Genomic DNA, 21,508 nt, shown 5'->3' on the forward strand with positions numbered 1-21,508 from the left:
CATGGGGAGCCCTGGAGCATGAGTGACACCCCACAGGTGCTCCCACTTAGAGACAAGGGCTGAGCTTTTGTACCCCCATCTCAGATGAACATGGGCTGCAAGATGCCCCCTAGAGCAGCTTCAGTTCAATTGAAGGCAATTCTCTGGAGGAAGGGGCAGATACAAGTGATAACAGCCAATTCAAAAAAGCTGGGGTGTGGGGACATAAAAAAAAACCTTTACGTCCCCATCTGTGATCTTTATGACCCCATTTGTTCTTTAGGGGAAAGAAATACATGGAATTAACAATATTTGTTTTTTAAAAAAATACATTTTACAGGTGCCTGGGTGGCTCAGCCAGATGAGTGGCCGACTTTTGCTTTTGGCTCAGGTCATGATCTAGGGGTCCTGGGAAGGAGCCCCATGTCGGGCTCCGTGCTCAGCAGGGAGTATGCTTCTCTCCTTCTCTCTCTCGCTCTGCCCCTCCCCACACACACACTCACTCGCCCTCTCTCTCTCAAATACATAAATAAAACTTATTAATTAATTAATTAATTAATTAACACTTTCATGGAAATGGTTTTATGGAAGAGGCCAGGAAGCAGGATCTGGGTGAGGCACCAATGGCATCCTCTATAGGGATCTACGCCAAGGCTTGCATGAATTAAGCCTGACTGACAAACTGTCTGCCATCATAATCCTCGAGACTTTAAAGAATTAAGAATCATGGGGATAATGCATAAACTTGTTCAATCACTATGTTGTACATCCCTGAAACTTATGGAACATTATGCATGAAGTACACTCAAAAGAAAAACAAGTGTTTAAGGACCTAGGAAAGCTGCTCACTCCCAGTTTTATCATGTGTTGATGCAATGCGGTGCATGGGAAATCATTATTATTCGAGCACGTTAAAATAAAGAGCAAGTGGGGCGCCTGGGTGGCACAGCGGTTAAGTGTCTGCCTTCGGCTCAGGGCGTGATCCCGGCATTATGGGATCGAGCCCCACATCAGGCTCCTCCACTGGGAGCCTGCTTCTTCCTCTCCCACTCCCCCTGCTGTGTTCCCTCTCTCGCTGGCTGTCTCTATCTCTGTTAAATAAATAAATAAAATCTTTAAAAAAAATAAAAATAAAAAAATAAAATAAAATAAAATAAAGAGCAAGTGACGTTCATATTCTGTGTAGCGATGTTTGAGGCAGTAGGCATACATAACCCAGAGAAAGATTTGAGCGCTGCAGTGGGCACCCCAGTGCTCTGCCCAGATCCCATCCATCACTGTGACTGTTGGGTTCTGTCCCCACCCCCACCCTAAGGGGCAGCCCACAGCCAGTGATTGACTGAGCCAGGGGATAAAAGGCCTTGCTTCCAGGTGGACCAGCTCCATGGTGCACACTCCAGAGCTCCCCTAAGGAATTAAGCTGAGGCTAGACTCCTACTGAGACCCCCTCCTTATTTAGCTCCTTCCCCTGCCTATCACGTGTCCCGGTACCCTTCTCCCAAGAGCGTACTTCTCCAAAAACTCATGGGCATCCCCACCCCTATCCTTCTTTAATAAATTCTGTGCAACCCAGCCCCTACTCTTCCCCAACAAACTATATGCATCTGACCCTTATTCTCCCCCAACACCAAAATGTGCATCCCAATTCCTATCTCAGGATCTCCTGACAGGCAACTAGCCTAAGACAGCCGCACTATGAAGAATTTTCTATCCATTAGTATAGGCTAACTTTAGGACTATTGTGAAGGTTTTCTGGGAGGAAATGCTTCTGGGTCTTGAGGAACTGGGAGGGGGACTAGCATTAAAGAGAGAAAGAGAACTTCAGGGAGAGGGAATGTCATGTGCAAAAAAAAAAAGACTTTATGAGAATGGGGGGTTTTGTCTGTTTTGTTCACTACTTTATCCCTCGTGCCCAGAACAGATCAGTGCTCTCTGGGGTTAAGGTGGAGGGTTATCTTGAGCCTGGACTCTGAGGTATGTAGATGCCTGGAAATTCCCACTGTTGAGAGCCAAGCTGCAGGCCCCCCACCCCCTCTAGAGAGAGAGTTCGGGAGAGTCAGGAACTTGAAGTCACCAAGGGCAGCCACTTCTGAGGGTGGCTGATAACTGCCCTCCAGCCAGATCTTTGTGTCCATTCATTCGTTAAATCCGTATTTATTGAGCATCTACTGTGTGCCAGATGCTGTGTGAGGCATGGGGACTACAGCAATGAATAGACCAAACAAAAGTCCTTGCCCTGTGGAGCAGGCATTCCGGTAGGGCAGAGAGACGGCAAACAAAATAAATGAAGTAAATAAGCAAGTTGTTTTGTATATTAGAAGGTGGTGGGTACAATGAACAGAAATAACTAAGCAGGGGCGCCTGGGTGGCACAGCGGTTAAGCACCTGCCTTCGGCTCAGGGCGTGATCCCGGCGTTATGGGATCGAGCCCCACATCAGGCTCCTCCGCTATGAGCCTGCTTCTTCCTCTCCCACTCCCCCTGCTTGTGTTCCCTCTCTCGCTGGCTGTCTCTATCTCTGTCGAATAAATAAATAAAATCTTAAAAAAAAAAAAAGAAATAACTAAGCAAAGTGGATGGAGGATGTGTGTGTGTGAGAGAGAGAGAGATTGAGAGAGGGAGGGAGGGAGGGGGAGGGAGGGAGAAAGGAAGAAGGAGACAGAGAGAGAGAGATTTTAGACAGGGAGGTCAGGGGAGGCCTCACCAACAAGGGGACACTTAAGCAATGACTTGAAGTAAGCCAGGGAACCATGTGGTTACATGTGGGAATCTGGAGGAAAGCATTTAGGAAGAACAGCATTAGGTAGAAAGCATTTAGGGAACAACAAGTACACAAGCCGAGGCAGGAGTGTGCCTGGCATCCTCGAAGAAAGGCAAGGAACTGGTGTGGCTGAAGCAGAGAAAACAGAGGGCAGGGTAGGGGAGACTGGGGGGGATGAATGCAAGGCGGTGACAAGGGCAGGTCACATAGGGACTTATGGGCTATGGTGAGGACTTTGGCTTTTATTTTAAGTGAAGTGGGAGTCTAAATAAATGAATAAATAGTAAATAAGTGAAGTGGGAGTCATGAAGGCTCTCAGCCGAGGAGGAACAGGATCTGACCTAGATTTAACAGGACCACATTACCTTTGACCTCATAAAGCTTTATTAAACATCGCAGCCTGGCTGAGATGTGTCAAGAGGAAGCAGAGAGAACAGCATCTCCAACCTGAGTCTAGAGCTAGGGTGTCAGGGGTAGGAATCAGCATAAGACAACGAACAGACTGTTCACTAAAGTTGACAGTAGCAAAGATAGCAGTCTGTCAGTAAGATGAAAAATCTGGGAGGGAGAGATAGATGGAGGGATGGATGGATGGAGTGATGGATGGATGGATGGATGGAGTGATGGATGGATGGATGGAGCGAGGGATGGATGGATGGATGGATGGATGGATGGATGGATGGATGGAGCGAGGGATGGATGGATGGATGGATGGATGGATGGATGGATGGTTGGATGGATGGATGGATGGATGGATGGAGTGATGGATGGAGCGAGGGATGGATGGATGGATGGATGGATGGATGGATGGATGGATGGATGGATGGTTGGTTGGATGGATGGATGGATGGATGGATGGATGGATGGATGGAGCGAGGGATGGATGGATGGATGGATGGATGGTTGGATGGATGGAGCGAGGGATGGATGGATGGATGGAGGGATGGATGGATGGATGGATGGTTGGATGGATGGATGGATGGATGGATGGATGGATGGATGGAGTGATGGATGGATGGAGCAAAGGATGGATGGAGGGAGGGATGAATGGATGGAGGGAAGGAGGAATAGATGGACGGATGTAAGGGCATCTGTGAGCTGGACCTGTAGGAGAAGCTCAGAAAAAACTGAGAAGACATTCTTAGAGGGTCTGATTTTCAGGGGGAAAAAAAGCCCCTGGAGTTTTATGCTATAATGGGGTTACGAAAAGGAATTATAATCTCATTTTGTATCACAAGTAAAAGGCTAGGGACACTCTGGTTTATACTTACATGCTTTATGAAGCAGTGTGAGGGTAATAGAGAGCCAGCAGGGCAGGTGGGCAGCCTAAGAGGGAAGAGTGAGAAATGAGCCTGTAGGGGCCGGCTGGGGCCAGATCTGGTGGGTTTTATGAGCCTACTAAGCACGTTTAGCCTGCAAAGTATCCATGGGGCTGTGAGACAGGGGTGCGATGGGCTCAGATTCATATTTCAGAAAACTCTCCCAGCTGCAAGTGGAAGGACAACCAGTTAAGAGACTATCAAAGTCACCCCAGATCAGAGATGCCTGAGGGACAGGTGTTGTGTGACTTTCCCAAAGTCACACAACTACTAAGTGGCAGAGCTAAGATTCGAACCCGGGGGTGGTCTGGCTCTAGAACCAACACTCTGTAATAGCAGAGGCCTGGCCGTTAGGTGGCACCACCTGTCTTTCTTGATCCACTCTTGCCTCCAACTATCACCACACTCCCAGAAGACCACTAGGGAGAAAGAACCGGAAGCCCCACTGCATGGCTGCTGGGCCGCAGGGGATGGGGGATGTTGAGAGCCCAACAAACTAATTACGCAAGACTTGTGGTCTTGACAACCCCAAGAGCCAGCCAATTCCACCATGCCCCAACCACCTAGGAAATCCGTCTGTTCTTGTTCCTTCCTCACACGCTTTCCTCCAAGTGTCTCTGGAGTTGACCATACTTGCTGTCTCCCTTTCTTCACCTCCCATTTTCCCTCAGTCAACTCCATTCTGACTTCCACCACTAGCATCACCATTATCACTACCACCATCACCACCACCACCTTCACTACTATTATCACCATCATCGTCACCTCCACCACCTCATCACGGCCATCACCTCCACCATGTTTGCTACCATCATCATCACCACTACCATCACTGCCTTATTGCCACCAGCACCACCAGCACAAGCACCTCTACTATCTTTACCACCAACCTCATTATCACCACCACCACCTCCATCTCCACCACCTTCATCATCGTCATCTTTATCACCATCACCACCTCCATCACATCACCACCATCATCGTCATCTTTATCACCATCACCACCATCATCGTCACCACTGGAACTTTTCTTGGTAAGAATACAACGACCTCCCTACTGCTCTGTCCCATGACTATTTTTCGGTCTTAATTCAGTCTGGTCTCTGTCCTTTCCCTCCATGACACCATACTCTGCTCATTACCGCCCCCTCAACTGTCTAGCCACTCTTGGCCTGTCTCCTCTACTTTCTGCTCCTCCACTCCCTGGTTTTTAAATTACTTACCCAGGGCTCTCTTCTCACTCTACTATCTCTCCCTACGTGATTTCATCTAGTACTATGGCTACAATTACCACCTAGTGACCGGGGGAAAAGCCCTCTCTTTTGTGAATGAGACTATATATGTAAAAAATGTTGAAATCACAGCACCTCAAAATCAACTTATCCAAAACCTGATGTCATCTGTCCCCAAAAACCCACTTTTCCTCCAAGTTTCCTTTCTCTGTAGATCTATGAAGAAAAGAATGTGTTAACTTTGTTCACTGCTGTGCTGTAGCACAGATCCTGGCACTTAATAATATATGTCTTAGTAAATATTTGTTGAAAGAGGGAAGGACTTAGATTTTTCTCCCAAATCCTGCAATTGGTTTGGATTGCCCCCAATAACCAAACAATTTGTCAACCTCAACTGGGTCTACTTTGAGACTCTAGTCAGAACTGTTGAGTGTCATCTGCTAAGGGGGTAAAACTACCAACATTTCTGAAAAATGACTCCTCCAGTAACTTTAGATACCAACAGAGATACCCTAAATTCTGGCTTACCCAGCTCAAAACCACAGGGTTATTTAAGCTTTATTTCGACCTCAAAGTCACTAACCACTCCTCAGACAATACTCTGTAACTAAAAGGCATTCCTTTCCTAGGGTCGACTGATTCTGTCACCCCAAAGGCAATCAACAGTAGCTATGAAAACCTACCACCAAAGAGGCATATAAAAACAAGTGCAGAAAACATAGAAAAGGGGGCGCCTGGGTGGCACAGCGGTTAAGCGTCTGCCTTCAGCTCAGGGCGTGATCCCGGCGTTGTGGGATCGAGCCCCACATCAGGCTCTTCTGCTATGAGCCTGCTTCTTCCTCTCCCACTCCCCCTGCTTGTGTTCCCTCTCTCGCTGGCTGTCTCTATCTCTGTTGAATAAATAAATAAATAAATAATCTTTAAAAAAAAAAAAGAAAACATAGAAAAGAAGTAAAAAAGCAAAAAAGCAGAACCATGGGTCTGATGGTGAAAGACAAGAACGAGTTCCCTTTTCTGATAGAAATTTCCTTAGTCAGCTAACCTATGTGTATCAATTCTCATAAGATTTCCTTGAGATAGGAAAAGTGGTAGGCGTAAAGCAAAAAGGAGCTTCAAGAGCTGGCCGGCAAGGGTTACCTGTGTGCAGGCATGCGAGGGCCATCACTCCATCCAGGTATGTGCAACCTTGGGAATGACTGTACCCTAACCTACCCTCTATCAGTTCAACAATTAGCTGTCTTTTCCTTCTCCTCCTTCCTCTGCTCTGCTTTAAACATTCTCTCTTTCCCCTTGGTTTATGGTTTCCTTCCTTACCACCCTGTTCAAACTGTGCTGTCAAACATCCCTAAGATTTTCCTGATGGTCCAGTCCAAGGAGTTGTTCATCTTCATCTTCAAAGGTTTTGTTTTCTAATTAACATCCTCTTCTCCTAGATAATTCTGTGACCCAGCACGGCACTGACTTTTTCTCTGCTTCTCTTGCCATTCTTTCCTTCCCCCTCCTTTTTCTCTGTCCTGTACCAAGGATATTAATATTATCCCCATCTTAGGGATGAGAAAACTGAGGCACAGGGGGATTGTATTACGTGCTCAAGGTCACACAGCTTGTCAATGACAGAGTCAGGATTCAAACCCAAGCCACCTGGCTCCGGATCCTTGCCGTCACACTCCTCCCACGGGATTCTGCTCTGGTCTTCTCTTTTACTGCTCCCTCTCCTAGAGGAAGCGCTTGACCTCGGCACCTCTGTGCAGACGGTTCTCCAGCTCTGAAGTCCCGTCCATCCTTCTGACTCCAGATCAAATAACAATATCAACAGCCACACTGTCAGCCTTACATTTATTGAGCACGTGCTTTTGCTTAAAATCGTTTTACCTTCATTATTGCCCAACACCTTCACATAACAGATGCAAAACAGCATCACAGAGACTTTGTGGGACTTGTTTAAAGTCTCACAGCTGTTTAGCTGCAAAGGCAGGCAAAAGATCATAAAACCTATCAAAATAATATAAGCTTCTTTTTTTATGTAAAGTGCGATGATTCGTTAGTTGCGTATAACACCCAGTGCACCATGCAATACGCGCTCTCCCTACCACCCACCACCAGTCTATCCCATTCCCCCACCCCCTCCCTCTGAAGCCCTCAGTTTGTTTCTCAGAGTCCATAGTCTCTCATGCTTCATTCCCCCTTCTGATTACCCCCCTTTCTTTATCCCTTTCTTCCCCTACCGATCTTCCTAGTTCTTATGTTCCATAGACGAGAGAAACCATATGATAATTGTCTTTCTCTGCTTGACTTATTTCACTTAGCATTATCTCCTCCAGTGCCATCCATGTGGCAGCAAATGTTGAGAAACCGTTCTTTTTGATAGCTGAGTAATATTCCATTGTATATATCGACCACATCTTCTAAATCCAGTCATCTGTTGAAGGGCATCTTGGCTCCTTCCACGATTTAGCTATTGTGGACAATGCTGCTATGAACATTGGGGTGCATATGGCCCTTCTCTTCACTACGTCTGTATCTTTGGGGTAAATACCCAGTAGTGCAATGTCTTGAAGGCAAAGGCCTTATGCCCTCACCTTTGCAGCCCCTTCCGTATCTTATATATAAAAGGTGTCTGATATATATCTATGGAATCAAATTTAAGTGAGAGAGTGTGCAATTTTTATATATCTCTCTATATATATGTATATCAATAAAGCTTAAACAAAATGAAAAAAGAGAGAGAGAAGCTCAAACAAGATGTCTCCTGCTTTTTGGCAGCCGGAGGCAGAATCTGGGACACCTCTGGGCTGAATTATTTGTGAATTCAGCTACCTGTGAATTCTCTGCCCACGTCACTGGAGGCAACAGACAGTGTAACAGGATGGGCATCTGGTCAAGGATAAGAATAAGGTTCCAGTGCAAATAAAATGGTGACGGCGACAGCTAACATTTATGGAGTGATTTCTGCCAGACACTGTTTCATGCATGCCCTTGTTGATGTCATCACACCCAACCCCAGCTGGCAGACAATGCTGTCACCATGTTTCATATAAGGAAACAAGCTAAACAATTTGCATAAATAGTGTCCCAGCCACTTGACCTCTGGGCACCTGTTTCCTCATGGACAAAAAGAGTCAGTGGATGATTTCTAAAGTTTCTTAGCAGTCTGGGATTCAGGCATGCTTACGACTCTGGGGAAACAATAATTTAAGAGGCATGCACGTGTTACTGGGCGCAGGGTTGCTGGCTGGACTGGAAGGAGACCCTGAAGACTAGCCTGGAGGAAATGGGGTGGTGCCCAGACTGCCTGAGCTTTCGGGACTGGGAAACGCTTTTCAACCTGTACGTGCTGCTAATTAACTCTGTGAGCGATAGTCATCATCTGGCAGGTGTAGTGTAAGTACGGCTTCTGCAAACTAATTATTATACAGAAGTAGGGGGTAGGAAATTTCAATTCATTCAGAAATATGCCAGGGCCCTGCCATGAAGCAGTTCACAGCTCAGCTGAGAATATATTCATCAGACAAACAAAAATATTCAAAATGCTCCATGAATGTATTTGCACAAGTAACTGATCACAACTGGCATCTTCTTTGATGGTGGATAGGAGCATGGAAGGGTGAATAACAGCCCCCCAAAGACGTCAATGTCCTCAACCCCCAGAACCTGTGAATATGTTACCATAAATGCATAGGGGAGGATAAACTTCACTGCTACCCTCTTAGGGTCTCCGGCTGGAAGTAAGAATTAAGCTGACATAAGACAAATTGATAGGAGAGAAGCGTACAAGTTTTATCAAATTGAAACGTGTACATGAGAACCTTCACAAGAGAATGAAGACCCAGGGAAGTGACCAGAGCACCAAGTTTTTGTGCCTTTTCTTTTTTTATATAATAATATTTTTTATTATATTATGTTAGTCACCATACAGTACATCCCTAGTTTTTGATGTAAAGTTCCATGATTCATTACTTGTGTATGACACCCAGTGCACCATGCAATACGTGCCCTCCTTAATACCCATCACCAGCCTACCCCATTCCCCCACCCCCTCCTCTCTGAAGCCCTCAGTTTGTTTCCCAAGTCCATAGTCTCTCATGCTTCATTCCCCCTTCTGATTACCCCCCTTTCTTCTTCCCTTTCTTCTCCTACCGATCTTCCTACTTCTTATGTTCCATAAATGAGTAAAACCGTATGATAGTTGTCTTTCTCTGCTTGACTTATTTCGCTTAGCATTATCTCCTCCAGTGCCGTCCATGTTGCAGCAAATGTTGAGAAATCGTTCTTTTTCGTGGATGAGTAATATTCCATTGTATATATGGACCACATCTTCTTAATCCAGTCATCTGTTGAAGGGCATCTCGGCTCCTTCCACGATTTAGCTATTGTGGACAATGCTGCTATGAACATTGGGGTGCATATGGCCCTTCTCTTCACTACGTCTGTAACTTTGGGGTAAATACCCAGTAGTGCAATTGCTGGATCATAGGGTAGCTCCATTTTTAACTTTTTAAGGGACCTCCACGCTGTTTTCCAAAGTGGCTGTACCACCTTGCATTCCCACCAACAATGTAGGAGGGACAAAGATATGAATTTGTGAGATGACAAGGCAAAGGGGTTTGGGCTAGGAATGGCGGGTTGCGAGAAAGTGACTAGGAGGTCTGTTGGAGGGAAAACTGGAGGAAGGCAAGGGCTATTTCAGTGAGTGTGTTTGTACAGATACATTTCAGTGTTCCTTCCCAGTCTCTGGGTTATGATAAGGACATTCTTTTCTTCCTGGCACAGGGAGGGCAGCGTTCTCAGGGGAAATTTTATGGCCTGATTTTAAGTAGGAAAAAGTAGGTCAGAAAGCCCTGCCTGCGTGTGCTTTCTCAGGTGACTTCCACTCCGAGTAACCACTCGCCAAGGTGACATATTTGGGGGTGGCATGTCCTGAGCAACTTCATGCGGTCAAAGGGACTTTACAGAGATCAGTTAAGCTAAGGATCTTGAGATGGGGAGATTATCCGGGATTATACAGGGGGGCCCGTTATAATCATGAGGGTCCTTATAAGAGGGAAGAAGGAAGGGAAGAATGAAGGGGGGGTAAACAGAAGGGGGAATGAACCATGAGAGACTATGGACCCTGGGAAACAAACTGAGGGCTTCAGAGGGGAGGGGATGGGGGAATGGGATAGACCGGTGATGGGTAGTAAGGAGGGCACGTATTGCATGGTGCACTGGGTGTTATACACAAATAATGAATCATGGAACTTTACATCAAAAACTAGGGATGTACTGTATGGTGACTAACATAACATAATAAAAAATTATTAAAAAAAAAAAAAGAGGGAGGCAGGACACCAGAAAGGAAGGAAGGTGCTGTGCTGCTGGCTCTGAGGATGGAAGAGGAGACCCTGAGCATGGAATGTGGGTCACCTCTGACAGTTGGCAGCGGAAGGAAATGGATTCTCCCCTAGAGCTTCCAAAAGGAAGCAGTCCCACTGACACTTCGATGTCAGCCCAGCAAGACTAACTTTGGATGTCTGGCTTACAGACCTGCATGGGAATAAATTTCTGTTGTTTTTAAGCCACTGAGTTCATGGTAATTTGTCAGCAATCGGAAAATCATACAGGGAAACCCAAAAAGAGTCAGCACTGCCCTCCTTCCCACCCTTAAAGAGTCACCGCTAGCCCATAAGGCTTTGTCTTCCAAATCCTGCAATCCATCTAGATTGCTCCCATGTAACCAAGTGACATGTCACACCTCCTACTGGACTGTCACATCTGGGAAGTGACATCAACTAGAAGAAAAGGCACTATTTCCTCAAGTCACTGTCACTGGAAACATGCCAATCTCAAAAGCAGCTCTTATGCACACAGCTTGTGTGGGATTTCTGCAAGAGAGGTCATGGCGGGGGATGGGGGGTTGGTCATCAGTAGGAACCCAGTGCCTGAGTTTAGTCTCAGTTCTGCCACTGACCAGCTCTGGGAAATGAAGCAAGTACCTTAGCCCCTCCGTGCCTCTGTTTCTTAATCTGCACAACTGAGATCATGCACTCACCTCCTAAAGTCCTTGCAAAGCTGAATTAAATTCATGTGCCCGGTGCTTAGAGCAATGCCTGGCATGTAGTAAGAGCTCTTTCCCCTTAGATGTTGGAGAGGCTGGCCTTAGTATTTTGCCCACCCCCCCACCAAGGAAATCCTCTCCAGGGGAGGTTTCACGGGTGTGTTTACAGGCAGGATGGAGGGGTGGTTGCATCACAGGGCATGCTGCATTTTACTCCAAAAGTTCCCATCTCCTCCAAGTCTTGCTTCAAAGCCGCCAGCTGCCACATCTCCTGGATCTCCCCAGGGAAGCCACACACACCCCCATCTTCTCCAGACTCTCAGCCTCAGAGTGTCTCTCAATCCCCTGATCCCAGTCCTTCATGCACAGGAATCGAAGTTTGTCCCAGTTCCACCTAACTAGTCCACCCTGACCTACACCCATCACCCCAATTGATAGACAGAGACCCTTCTATTACCAGGACCCACTTCCTTTTTTTAAATTTTAACCTTATTGAGGTGTAATCGAGAACAAAAAAATGCACACATTTAATGTGTACGTCTTGATGAGTTTGCATATGCATACACCATACACCCATTATACCATCATCACAAGGACGGTCCAAGCATATCCATCACCTCCAAAAATGTCCCTCTGTGCGTGTGTGTGTGTTTGGTGAGAACACATAACATGAGATCTATTCTTTTCACATATCTTGAAGCCCACAACACTGGATTGTTAACTGTAGGTACTAGGTTTGGTGGCAGATCTCTAGAACTTATTCACCTTACATAACAAAAACTTTTTACCCACTGAAAAGCAATCTCCCATTTCCCCCTCTCCCTAGTCCCTGCTAACCGTCAATCTAGTCTCTGCTTCCATGAGCTGGACTACTTTAGATATTTTGTGTAAGTGGAATTGTGCAGTATTTGTCTTTCTGTGTTTGACTTATCTCACTCAGAATAATGTCCTCTAGTTTCATAGATGTTGCCACAAATGACAGGATTTCCTTATTTTTTTAAGGCCAAATAATATTCCATTGTGTATATATACACCACATTTTCTTTATCCATTTATCTACAGGACCCGCTTTCTCAAGGGGTAACCAAAGTTGCAAATAAGGTGACTGGTCACCGAGCTAAATTTCAACCAGTGCTCACTAGAAGAGCCACTGGTTGGTGGTTCACATTGAAATAGTCCCACGCCATTTGTAAATGATCATTGCCCGGAACCAGCTCCCACCACCCTCCTGCCAGCCCAGACCCTGCCCTGAGACTCACCCACCTCCCCACAATTCAGCAGCTAAAATAACATCTTCTGTAACAGAGAAGGGTCTCCAGCGTCCACTCTGATTGGCCGATTCCTGCACCATACCAGCTGTTCATATTGTCCTTGCAAGTGGCAAATAATTACGTACATTAGTATGTAATAAGGGAATGAAAAGAAGGTGAGGAGAAAACTAGCAATCAGAGTGTTGTTGGATTTCTCAGGAAAGGGAAAGAGAAGCCACCCATCCATCCAGTAGCCTCAGGTCTTTGCAGAAGCAGGAACATGGTTGCTTACCCCACCAGAAGTTGGGAAGGTTTGGGGAAGAGAGCATTTTATCAACCACGGTAGAGGCAGCCTGAATTTCCCAAGAAGACAAAAAAAATACTTCCCTTCCAAGAAGCGTTTCTAGAATCTTGCCAGTCCTCCCTCAAGAGGAAGACTGATTCTTACCCCCTTGAATCTGGGTAGACTTGTGACTTGCTTGTAACCAAGAGAATGTGGTGGAAATGGAGTTGCATGGCTTCCAGGGATGGATCTTAGCAGGAGACATAGCCTTGTTGGCTGGGACACCCCTACTTAGAGCTCTGAATCGTCACGGAGGCTGCATGCCTGAGGTCGCCAGGTTGGGAGGAAGGCCAAAGTCCCCAAGTCTGAGGCCATGTGAAGGGACGGCAGCACACAGCCCGTTCCCAGCTGCTCCAGCCCCAGACACAGCCTAACTGACTGTGTAAGAAACCCCAAACCAGAATCACCCAGCTGAGCCTTGCCCAGATTCCCAAAGCATGGAAACCATGAGAGATAAGAAAATGATCATTGCTGTTTTAAGCCATTACATTTTGTGATGGTCTTTATGCAGTCATGGATAACTGATATACAGTTGGAGAATTTCCTGGAATCTTTCCTCATTCAATTCATTTGTCTCCCTTCTGCTTCCCTGTTCCAGGACTCTGTTTTCTGCTGAGTTTATCAGTAGTCATGGATCAAAAGACCACAGGTAAGTGCTCAGTGCCTGACTTCTCCACAGCCAGAGACCAGGAAGGGTGTAGACCAAGGGCACACCTGGGACCACTCACATCCTCCAAGGGACTAGAGCAAAGGGGCTTGTTCTGGGAGCAGAATTCGGGGATGCTTGCTCCTGTCATTCTTTTTAACTCGTCATTTCATCAAATTTTAACGTATCTTTTTTTTAAGTTTCATTCATTTAAGTAATCTCTACACACAACTTGTGGCTCGAACTCACGACCCCGAGATTAAGAGTCGCATGCTCTTCTGACTGAGCCAGCCAGGCGCCCCTTAATGTGTCTTTCTATTTTACTGTCCTTAGTCTATTCGTCTGTTTCCAGTAACCACGATGTGCCCCATGTAGGAATAGAACAGTGGCTAAAAGGCACAGTCTCACGAAGTGAGCATTCCAGTAGGGAGAGACAGACCATGATGATAACCATTCCATTCTGATCATAAGTGAGGCACCCAAAAAAAAAAAATGAACAAGATGATTTCAGGCTAACTTTAATCCCTCGGAAATCTCACTGGATTCTGATTCAGCAGGTCCAGTGTGGGGCCTAAGAGTCTGCCTTTCCAGCCAACCTCCAGGGGACACCTTCTGAGTAGCCAGATTATTCACTGTGGCCCCCATCAGGTTCCCAGCCCCCACTCCCTGTGAACACTGCACAGTTCCCAGATTTCTCCACTAGACCCAAAGCTCGAGATACTTCCTCAGCTCAGTTCATTCCAAAGAGGGCTCAAATTAAGAGCTTTAGCATCTCTCTGTCCAAATGAAGTTACACATAGGGTTACAAAGACAGTGTATACCCATATCAGAATACATCCCCTGTGGACCCTCACAAATTCAAATTTTCATAATCCTAGGTGATACTTATTATGTGCCAGGCACTGCCCAACACACTTTATACGTATTAATTCACTTACTCTTCACAATAACCCAGTTTACAAACGAGGGCATTGAGGCACAAAGAGGTGAAGACATTTGTGCAAAGACACATGGCTGGTAAGGGGCAGAGTCAGAATCAAATGCAGGGTATTAACCAATTCATTCCCCCTTTTATAAATTGTGCAATGATCTTGAGAATTGCACACTTTTATCGCATTGAAATTGTTGTTTGGTATCTCTCATCTTTTTATGGTACTGAGATCTCACAAGAGGAAAAGAGTGTAGGTTTCCTCATCCTCAAGAGGTCCTGGTCAGAGGCAAAGCCAAATAATCACAGGACATCTCTTACCCCCAGTGGATGTTTGACCTGTCCCTCCTTCTCCCTGCAGCTTCCTGTAACTGCCCCCAGCATGCTTACTGTGTCAATGACACTCACTGTACATGCGAACACGGATACCGTTCTGACTTTGAACAGCAGTTCTTCACATTTCCCTTGACTACATGCCAAGGTAAGGGATAATTTTCAAACCACCCAGAGGTGGGAGTGGAAGGGAGACAGCATAGGGACTGTGGGGAGGCCACTGCTAGTAATGTGCACTGCTAAAAAAGTCTACCAACTCCACCCTCGTCAAGAAAGAAACACTTTCATGAAATCAGCATTTCCCCTCTATTTTTTTAAGGGAGGGAGAGCATGAGTGGATGGGAGGGAGGGGCGGAGGGAGAGGGAGAGGGAGAGAGAATCCCAAGCAGGCTCCATGCCCAGTAGAACCCAACACGGGGCTCGATCTCACGACTCTGAGATCATGACCGGAGCTGAAACAAAGAGTTGGATGGTTAACTGACTGAGCCACCCAGGCACCCCATCATTTCCCTTTATTTATTTGGAAGCCCTAATATACTTTTCCACCCCATTTATGGCTACCTTCTCGTAATCAAACATGTGTTTCTCTACTATGATTTTTTTAAACTCATCAATTATTTCCGCTTCCGAGATGCATTGTTTTCCCCATCATTTCAGGTGAAGGGGATGAGTGCACCCTCACTGTGATGAGCATTGAGTAAAGTATAGAATTGTTGAATCACCATATTGCCCACTTGGAACTAATATAACACTGTATGTTAATTATACAGGCATTTTTTTTAAAAGATGCTTCATTTCACCCTCACTTCCCCTCCCCCAGTGAAGAGATGATATCTGTAAAATACTGTAATTTCACCCCCACCCCATTTCCCCTGCTACACCCCCCCATGATTTTAACTTTATCTCAAGGTTCACTACTCACCCCTGCTTCCTCTTCCCTTCACCTCCCCCTACGTTGAGGTTTCTGTACTTCCTAGTTTCATATTTGCTAATTTGTTGTTTGCTTGGAGCACCTTCTCACATGCTTTCTTCAAACTGGCCCACATAGCTAAAGTCTCTCTCCATGAACGCACCATCTCGCATTTCTTAGGCTCTAACGAGTAGGTTCTATCCTGCCTCAGTGGGGGACATTTTTGTTCCGTCCTCTTCTCCAAGTGATCCATCAGTGAGTATCCCAGCAATCACAGAACTGTCTTCAAGCTTACAGGGTTGCAGACAAAAATTCCAGCATCAGTCTGAGTCTCATCCCTTTGTAGTGAATTCTGTCTCAGGCCTAGGTTTCTTGCAGATGCCCCAGGAAGAACATCCTTACTTTTCATTGGCTAGGGGTGCAACGTGAAAGCTGGGAGGGAGGCTGGGGGAGAGAGTGCATGGGTGATGGGAACAAGACGGCCTCCTCAAAAGAGAATGATTGTTGAGCGGGAACTGAGATCATCTGCTCTATTATATCACAATCTGAAAATTCCTAACTTCATGTTTGCCATACCAGATGGGGAAATCACACATCTTCACTACCCACCTGACATTTGTAAAGGGGCTACAGCAACCCTCAGGACTGGAGACACATTGACTTAATCAACATTCTAACTCAATTAGTTAATCTAACAGGTGTATTACTCTGCTTGGGCTGCTATGACAAAACACCACAGACCAGTGGCTTAAACAGCAGAAATTTATTTTCTCACAGTTCTGGAAGCTGGGAAGCCCATGATCAAGGTTCTGGCAGTTCCGCTTTCTCGAGAGGCCTCTCTTCTTAGCTTGAAGATGCCTGTCTTCTTGCTCTATCTTTACATGGTCTTTCCTCACTCTGTGCACACAGTGGTCAGGCAGGTGAAGAAGCTCTCTTGTCTCTTCTTCTACAGACACTAATCTTAACAGACAAGGCCCCATTCTTATGACCTCATTTAACCTCAGGTACATCCTTAGAGGCCCCATTTCCAAATACAGGCACACTGGGAGTTAAGGTTTCAACATGTTGAATTGAGGGAACATACATTCAGTTCACAACAACAGACATAGTCAGTTTCCCCCTTATATTCTCTCAGCACTTGCCATTCTTTTGCACACCAAGTCTCAGCTCTGTCTGGCTACTGGAGACCACTCAGTTCATGCTCAGGACAGGTGGAAGTACTGGAGAGTTAACTACCCATGCAAGCACTTCTCTGCTGATGAATGATGAGATTTGGCACATTGTCAACAATAGCCAAATTATGGAAAGAGCCCAAATGTCCATCAGCTGTGAATGGATAAAGAAGATAGATGATAGATAGATAGATAGATAGATAGATAGATAGATAGATAGATAGATAGATAGATATGCAATGGAATATTATTCAGCCATGAAAAAGAATGAAATCTTGCCATTTGCAATGACATGGATGAAGCTAGAGTGTATTATGCTAAGCAAAATAAGTCAGTCAGAAAAAGACAAATACCATATGATTTCATTCATATGTGGAATTTAAGAAACAAAATAGGGGAGCATGGGGGAGGAGGGAAAAGAGAGAGGGAGGCAAACCATAAGAGACTCTTAACTACAGAGAACAAACTGAGGGTTGCTGGAGGGGAGGTGGGTAGGGGATGGGCTAGATGGGTGGTGGAGATTAAGGAGGACATTTGTTGTAATGAGCACTGGGTGTTGTATGTAACTGATGAATCACTAAGTTCTACTCCCAAAACAAATATTACACTATGTGTTAACCAAATACAATTTAATTAAAAACTTAAAAGAAAAAAAAGATTTGGCAGATAAATACCCCAGCCCCCTCACCCCTTGGGGAGTCATCCGGCAGCGTGTGCTCTACACTGCCTCCCAGAGGGTCCCAGGGGAATCAAGTCCCGATTGCCCACAGTAGAAACTTCCCTCTTTACTTTCTGCTTGGCCTTTCCTGTTTCATTTCACCACTTCCATTCCAGTGTTTTCTGGATCACCTCCCACATAAAGTACTTGAGCATGAATTCTTGTCTCAGTGTCTGCTTCTCAGAGAATCCAACCAAAGTCAAAGAGGAAAGGGAAGAACAAATACAACCGACTACCTTTACTGAGTTGTCCTGGAAAGCCAGGACATATTGGGTGGAAAGGGTATAGCCTCTGGCACGTATTAGATGTTCCATAAATCTTTGTCATATTAATGGCCAAATTCCTCTTTTGTGTTCCAGATATTAATGAATGTGACCCACCCATTAGTATATATTGTGGAGCAAATGCTGCATGTAAGAATGTCGACGGAGGTTTCCACTGTCGCTGTAATCCTGGATACAAACTCCTCTCTGGGGATACACAATTCCAGAATTCCAATGAAAACACTTGTCAAAGTAAGGGAATTCTTGTCTTCTTGTCTCCCTTCTTATTTTTCATTGAGTCTAATGCCAGAAAAGATGTGTGTGTGTGTGTGTGTGTGTGTGTGTGTGTGTGTGTGTGGTGAGGCTAGTACGTGTTTCCATTTTTTGGAGGTAAATGGATGATGGAAACAGGAGACAAAAGGAAAGAAGGAAGTTTAGAGAAATAATGGGGTTAATAAGACAAATGGACTTTGGAAATTGGGGTGACAAGGTGCTGACTGAGACAGGATTCTTTGAATTGCAAAGAGGAGCTCACTCAGGCTAACTTAAGCAGAAAAGATGAGTTTATGATAAGGATGAATGGATGTGGCTTGGAACTCAAAACAAGAATATAGCTGGGCTTCTGGAATGAACTGAAATGGGGACTCCACACTATCAACGCACCCCAGTCTCTGAAGCTCTTTAGGTCTACTCCTTTCTTCTTTTTAATTGCAAACTGGCTTTCTCTGCCTTCTTAGTCCACAGGACAGGAAATATGACCACCAACAAGTCCAAATTTTACCATTGTTAATGATCAAACCACCCAAAGAGAGATCAACTAACTCTCTTTTGGACCTAACTGTAAATTCTTTGGAAATCTACCAATTAGACCAGTTTGAATTATATACCCGCCCTTGGATCTGTGTCCAAGGAGAGGCACCGTCTTGTATAAGCATAAGCACTCTCATGGAAGCCACATAGACAGGGAAATCTATACACAAGAAATACGGGAGATGTAACTGGGAGACACAGGGGAAGATGGGGTGGTAGGAACATCCTGAGCTCACCTCCTCCCATGAACACACCAAGGCTGCAACTATATAGAGAGCAGCTCTCTCTGAGACTGACATGAAGACTAGTAGAGCACCTCTTCCACAGCTAAAGAGAGAGATAAAGCCACATCAAGAAGGGTAGGAGAAGTAAAGACATGGTCAGGTCAGGAACCAAAACCCCCAGTGGCCCCACCACAAGCTGGAGGAATGTTACAAGTGCAAAGGTTCTCCCTGAGCAGCAAGCAGTTCAAGCTCACACCCACCTGGGAGCTGCACCAAGAAGGCAAGCCCCATAATGTCTGGCTTTGAAAATCAGTAGGGCATGTCTATCAATAATTACTTTAAATGTAAATGTTCCCATCAAAAGGCGTAGGGTGGTTGAATGGATTTAAAAAAAAAAAAGATCCATCTATATGCTGCCTGCAAGAGACTTACTTCAGACCTAAAGACATATACAGATTGAAATTGAAGGGACAAAGGTACTCAAGCAAATGTAAACAAGCGAGCAAACAAAAAGCTGGAGTAGTGATATTTATATGAGACAAAATAAACTTTGAAACAAAGGCTGTCATTACATAATGATAAAGAGATCAATCCAGCAAGAGGATATAATAATTACAAATATCTATGCACTGAACATATAAAGCAAATATTAACAGACATAAAGGGAGAAATTGACAGTAATACAATAGTTGGGTACTTTAACACTCCACTTACATCAATGGATAGATCATCCCGACCGAAATTCAATAAGGAAACAGTGGCTTTAAGTAATCTCTGCACCCAACATGGGGCTTGAACCCATGACCCCGAGATCAAGAATCACATGCTCTACCAACTGAGCCAGCCAGGCGCCTCTGACCTAAAATCATTGGGACACAGTAAAAGCAGTTCTAAGAAGGAAGTTTATAGTAATACAGGCCGACCTCAAGAGACAAGAAAAATCTCAAACAATAAAACCTTACACCTAAAGGAATAGAAAAATAAATAAGAACAAAGCCCAAAGTTAATAGAAGGAAGGAAATAATAAAGAGCAGAGCAGAAATAAACAGAGACCAAAAAAGAAAAAAGAAAAAGAAAAAGTCAATGAAACTAAGAGTGCTTTCTTTGAAAAGATAAACAAGTAATAAACCTGTAGCCAGGCTCATCAAGAAAAAAAGAAATTAATGGGGTGCCTGAGTAGTTCAGTCGTTAAGCATCTGCCTTCGGCTCAGGGCGTGATCCTGGCATCCTGGGATCGAGCCCCGCATCGGGCTCCCTGCTCTGCTGGGAGCCTGCTTCTTCCTCTCCCACTCCCCCTGCTCGTGTTCCCTCTCTCACTGGCTGGCTGTCTCTCTGTCAAATAAATAAATAAAATCTTTTTTAAAAATTAATTTATTCATTAAATCAGTAGATAACCTGACGGGGTATGTACCTCACAGGGCTGTTGCAAGGATTAATTGAGGCTTAAATGAAACACTACCATACAGAGCACTTAAGACAGTGCCTACAAGTGTTTGCTAATATGGTTCACATTTCATCTGATTCTCCAAAATATACATGTATGTATGTATGTGTATATATACATATATATTATATAATTTTTATATTTATAAATATAAAAATATAATTATAAATATACAATATATTCTAATAATATAATAATATTATATTATATAATATTATAATAATAAATTATAAATATAAAATTATATAATATATATTGTATTTTATAAATATAAAATTTATAAATATAAAAATTATAATATATATTATATTTTATAAAATTAAAAATTTATAAATATAAAAAATTATTGTGTGTGTGTGTATATATATATATATATATATATATATATATATATATATATATATATATATACTCTCTGCTCCTTGGGCAGAAGACATGAATAGACATTTCTCCAAAGAAAACATACAATAATCAACAGACACATGAAAAGATGCTCAACATCACTCAGCATCAGGGAAATACACATCAAAACCACACTGAGATCCACTTCACACCAGTCAGAATGGCTACAATTAACAAGTCAGGAAATGACATGTTGGTGAGGATATGGAGAAAGGGGAACCCTCTCACACTGTTGGTGGGAATGCAAGCTGGTGCAGCCACTCTGGAAAACAGTATGGAGGTTCCTCAAAAAGTTGAAAATAGAGCTACCTTACGATCCGGAAATTGCACTACTGGGTATTTACCCCAAAGGTACAAATGTAGTGATCCAGAGGGGCACCTGCACCCCAATGTGTATAGCAGCAAGTCCCCAATAGCCAAAGTATGGAAAAAGCCCAGATGTCCATCAATAGATGAATGAATGAAGAAGATGTGGTATATATATTTACAATGGAATATCACTCAGCCATCAAAAAAATGAAATCTTGCCATTTGCAATGACGTGGATGGAACTAGAGGGTATTATGATAAGCAAAATAAGTTAATCAGAGAAAGACAATTATCATAGGATTTCACCCATATGTGGAAGAAACAAAACAGAGGAGAAAAAAGAACAAAAGAAACAAACAGAGGAGCATAATAACAAAAATAGAGGAACATAGGGGAAGGGAGGGAAAAATAAAACAAGATGAAATCAGAGAG

The 21,508-nt window shown here is 44.4% G+C and overlaps 1 protein-coding gene and 1 non-coding gene across 2 annotated transcripts in view; one reads left to right on the top strand and one right to left on the bottom strand.

The window, feature by feature from the left end:
- The first annotated feature begins 6,323 nt into the window (after positions 1–6,323).
- The window catches only part of ADGRE3 (adhesion G protein-coupled receptor E3), a 50,693-nt gene continuing 35,508 nt past the window's right edge, over positions 6,324–21,508 (top strand). The window contains exons 1-4 of the mRNA XM_045811975.2: positions 6,324–6,464; positions 13,516–13,566; positions 14,853–14,972; positions 17,984–18,139. Coding sequence (XP_045667931.2) covers positions 6,440–6,464; positions 13,516–13,566; positions 14,853–14,972; positions 17,984–18,139 — 352 coding nt within the window. The 5' untranslated portion in view covers positions 6,324–6,439. The remainder of the gene's footprint in view (positions 6,465–13,515; positions 13,567–14,852; positions 14,973–17,983; positions 18,140–21,508) is intronic.
- On the bottom strand, positions 19,699–19,771 carry TRNAE-CUC (transfer RNA glutamic acid (anticodon CUC)). Its single transcript has one exon. It is a non-coding gene; the product is annotated as a tRNA-Lys (tRNA).

The sequence above is a fragment of the Ursus americanus genome, chromosome 14, assembly GCF_024610735.1.
Source record: "Ursus americanus isolate L20-20 chromosome 14, mUrsAme1.1.p, whole genome shotgun sequence".
Taxonomy (NCBI): Eukaryota; Metazoa; Chordata; class Mammalia; order Carnivora; family Ursidae; genus Ursus; species Ursus americanus.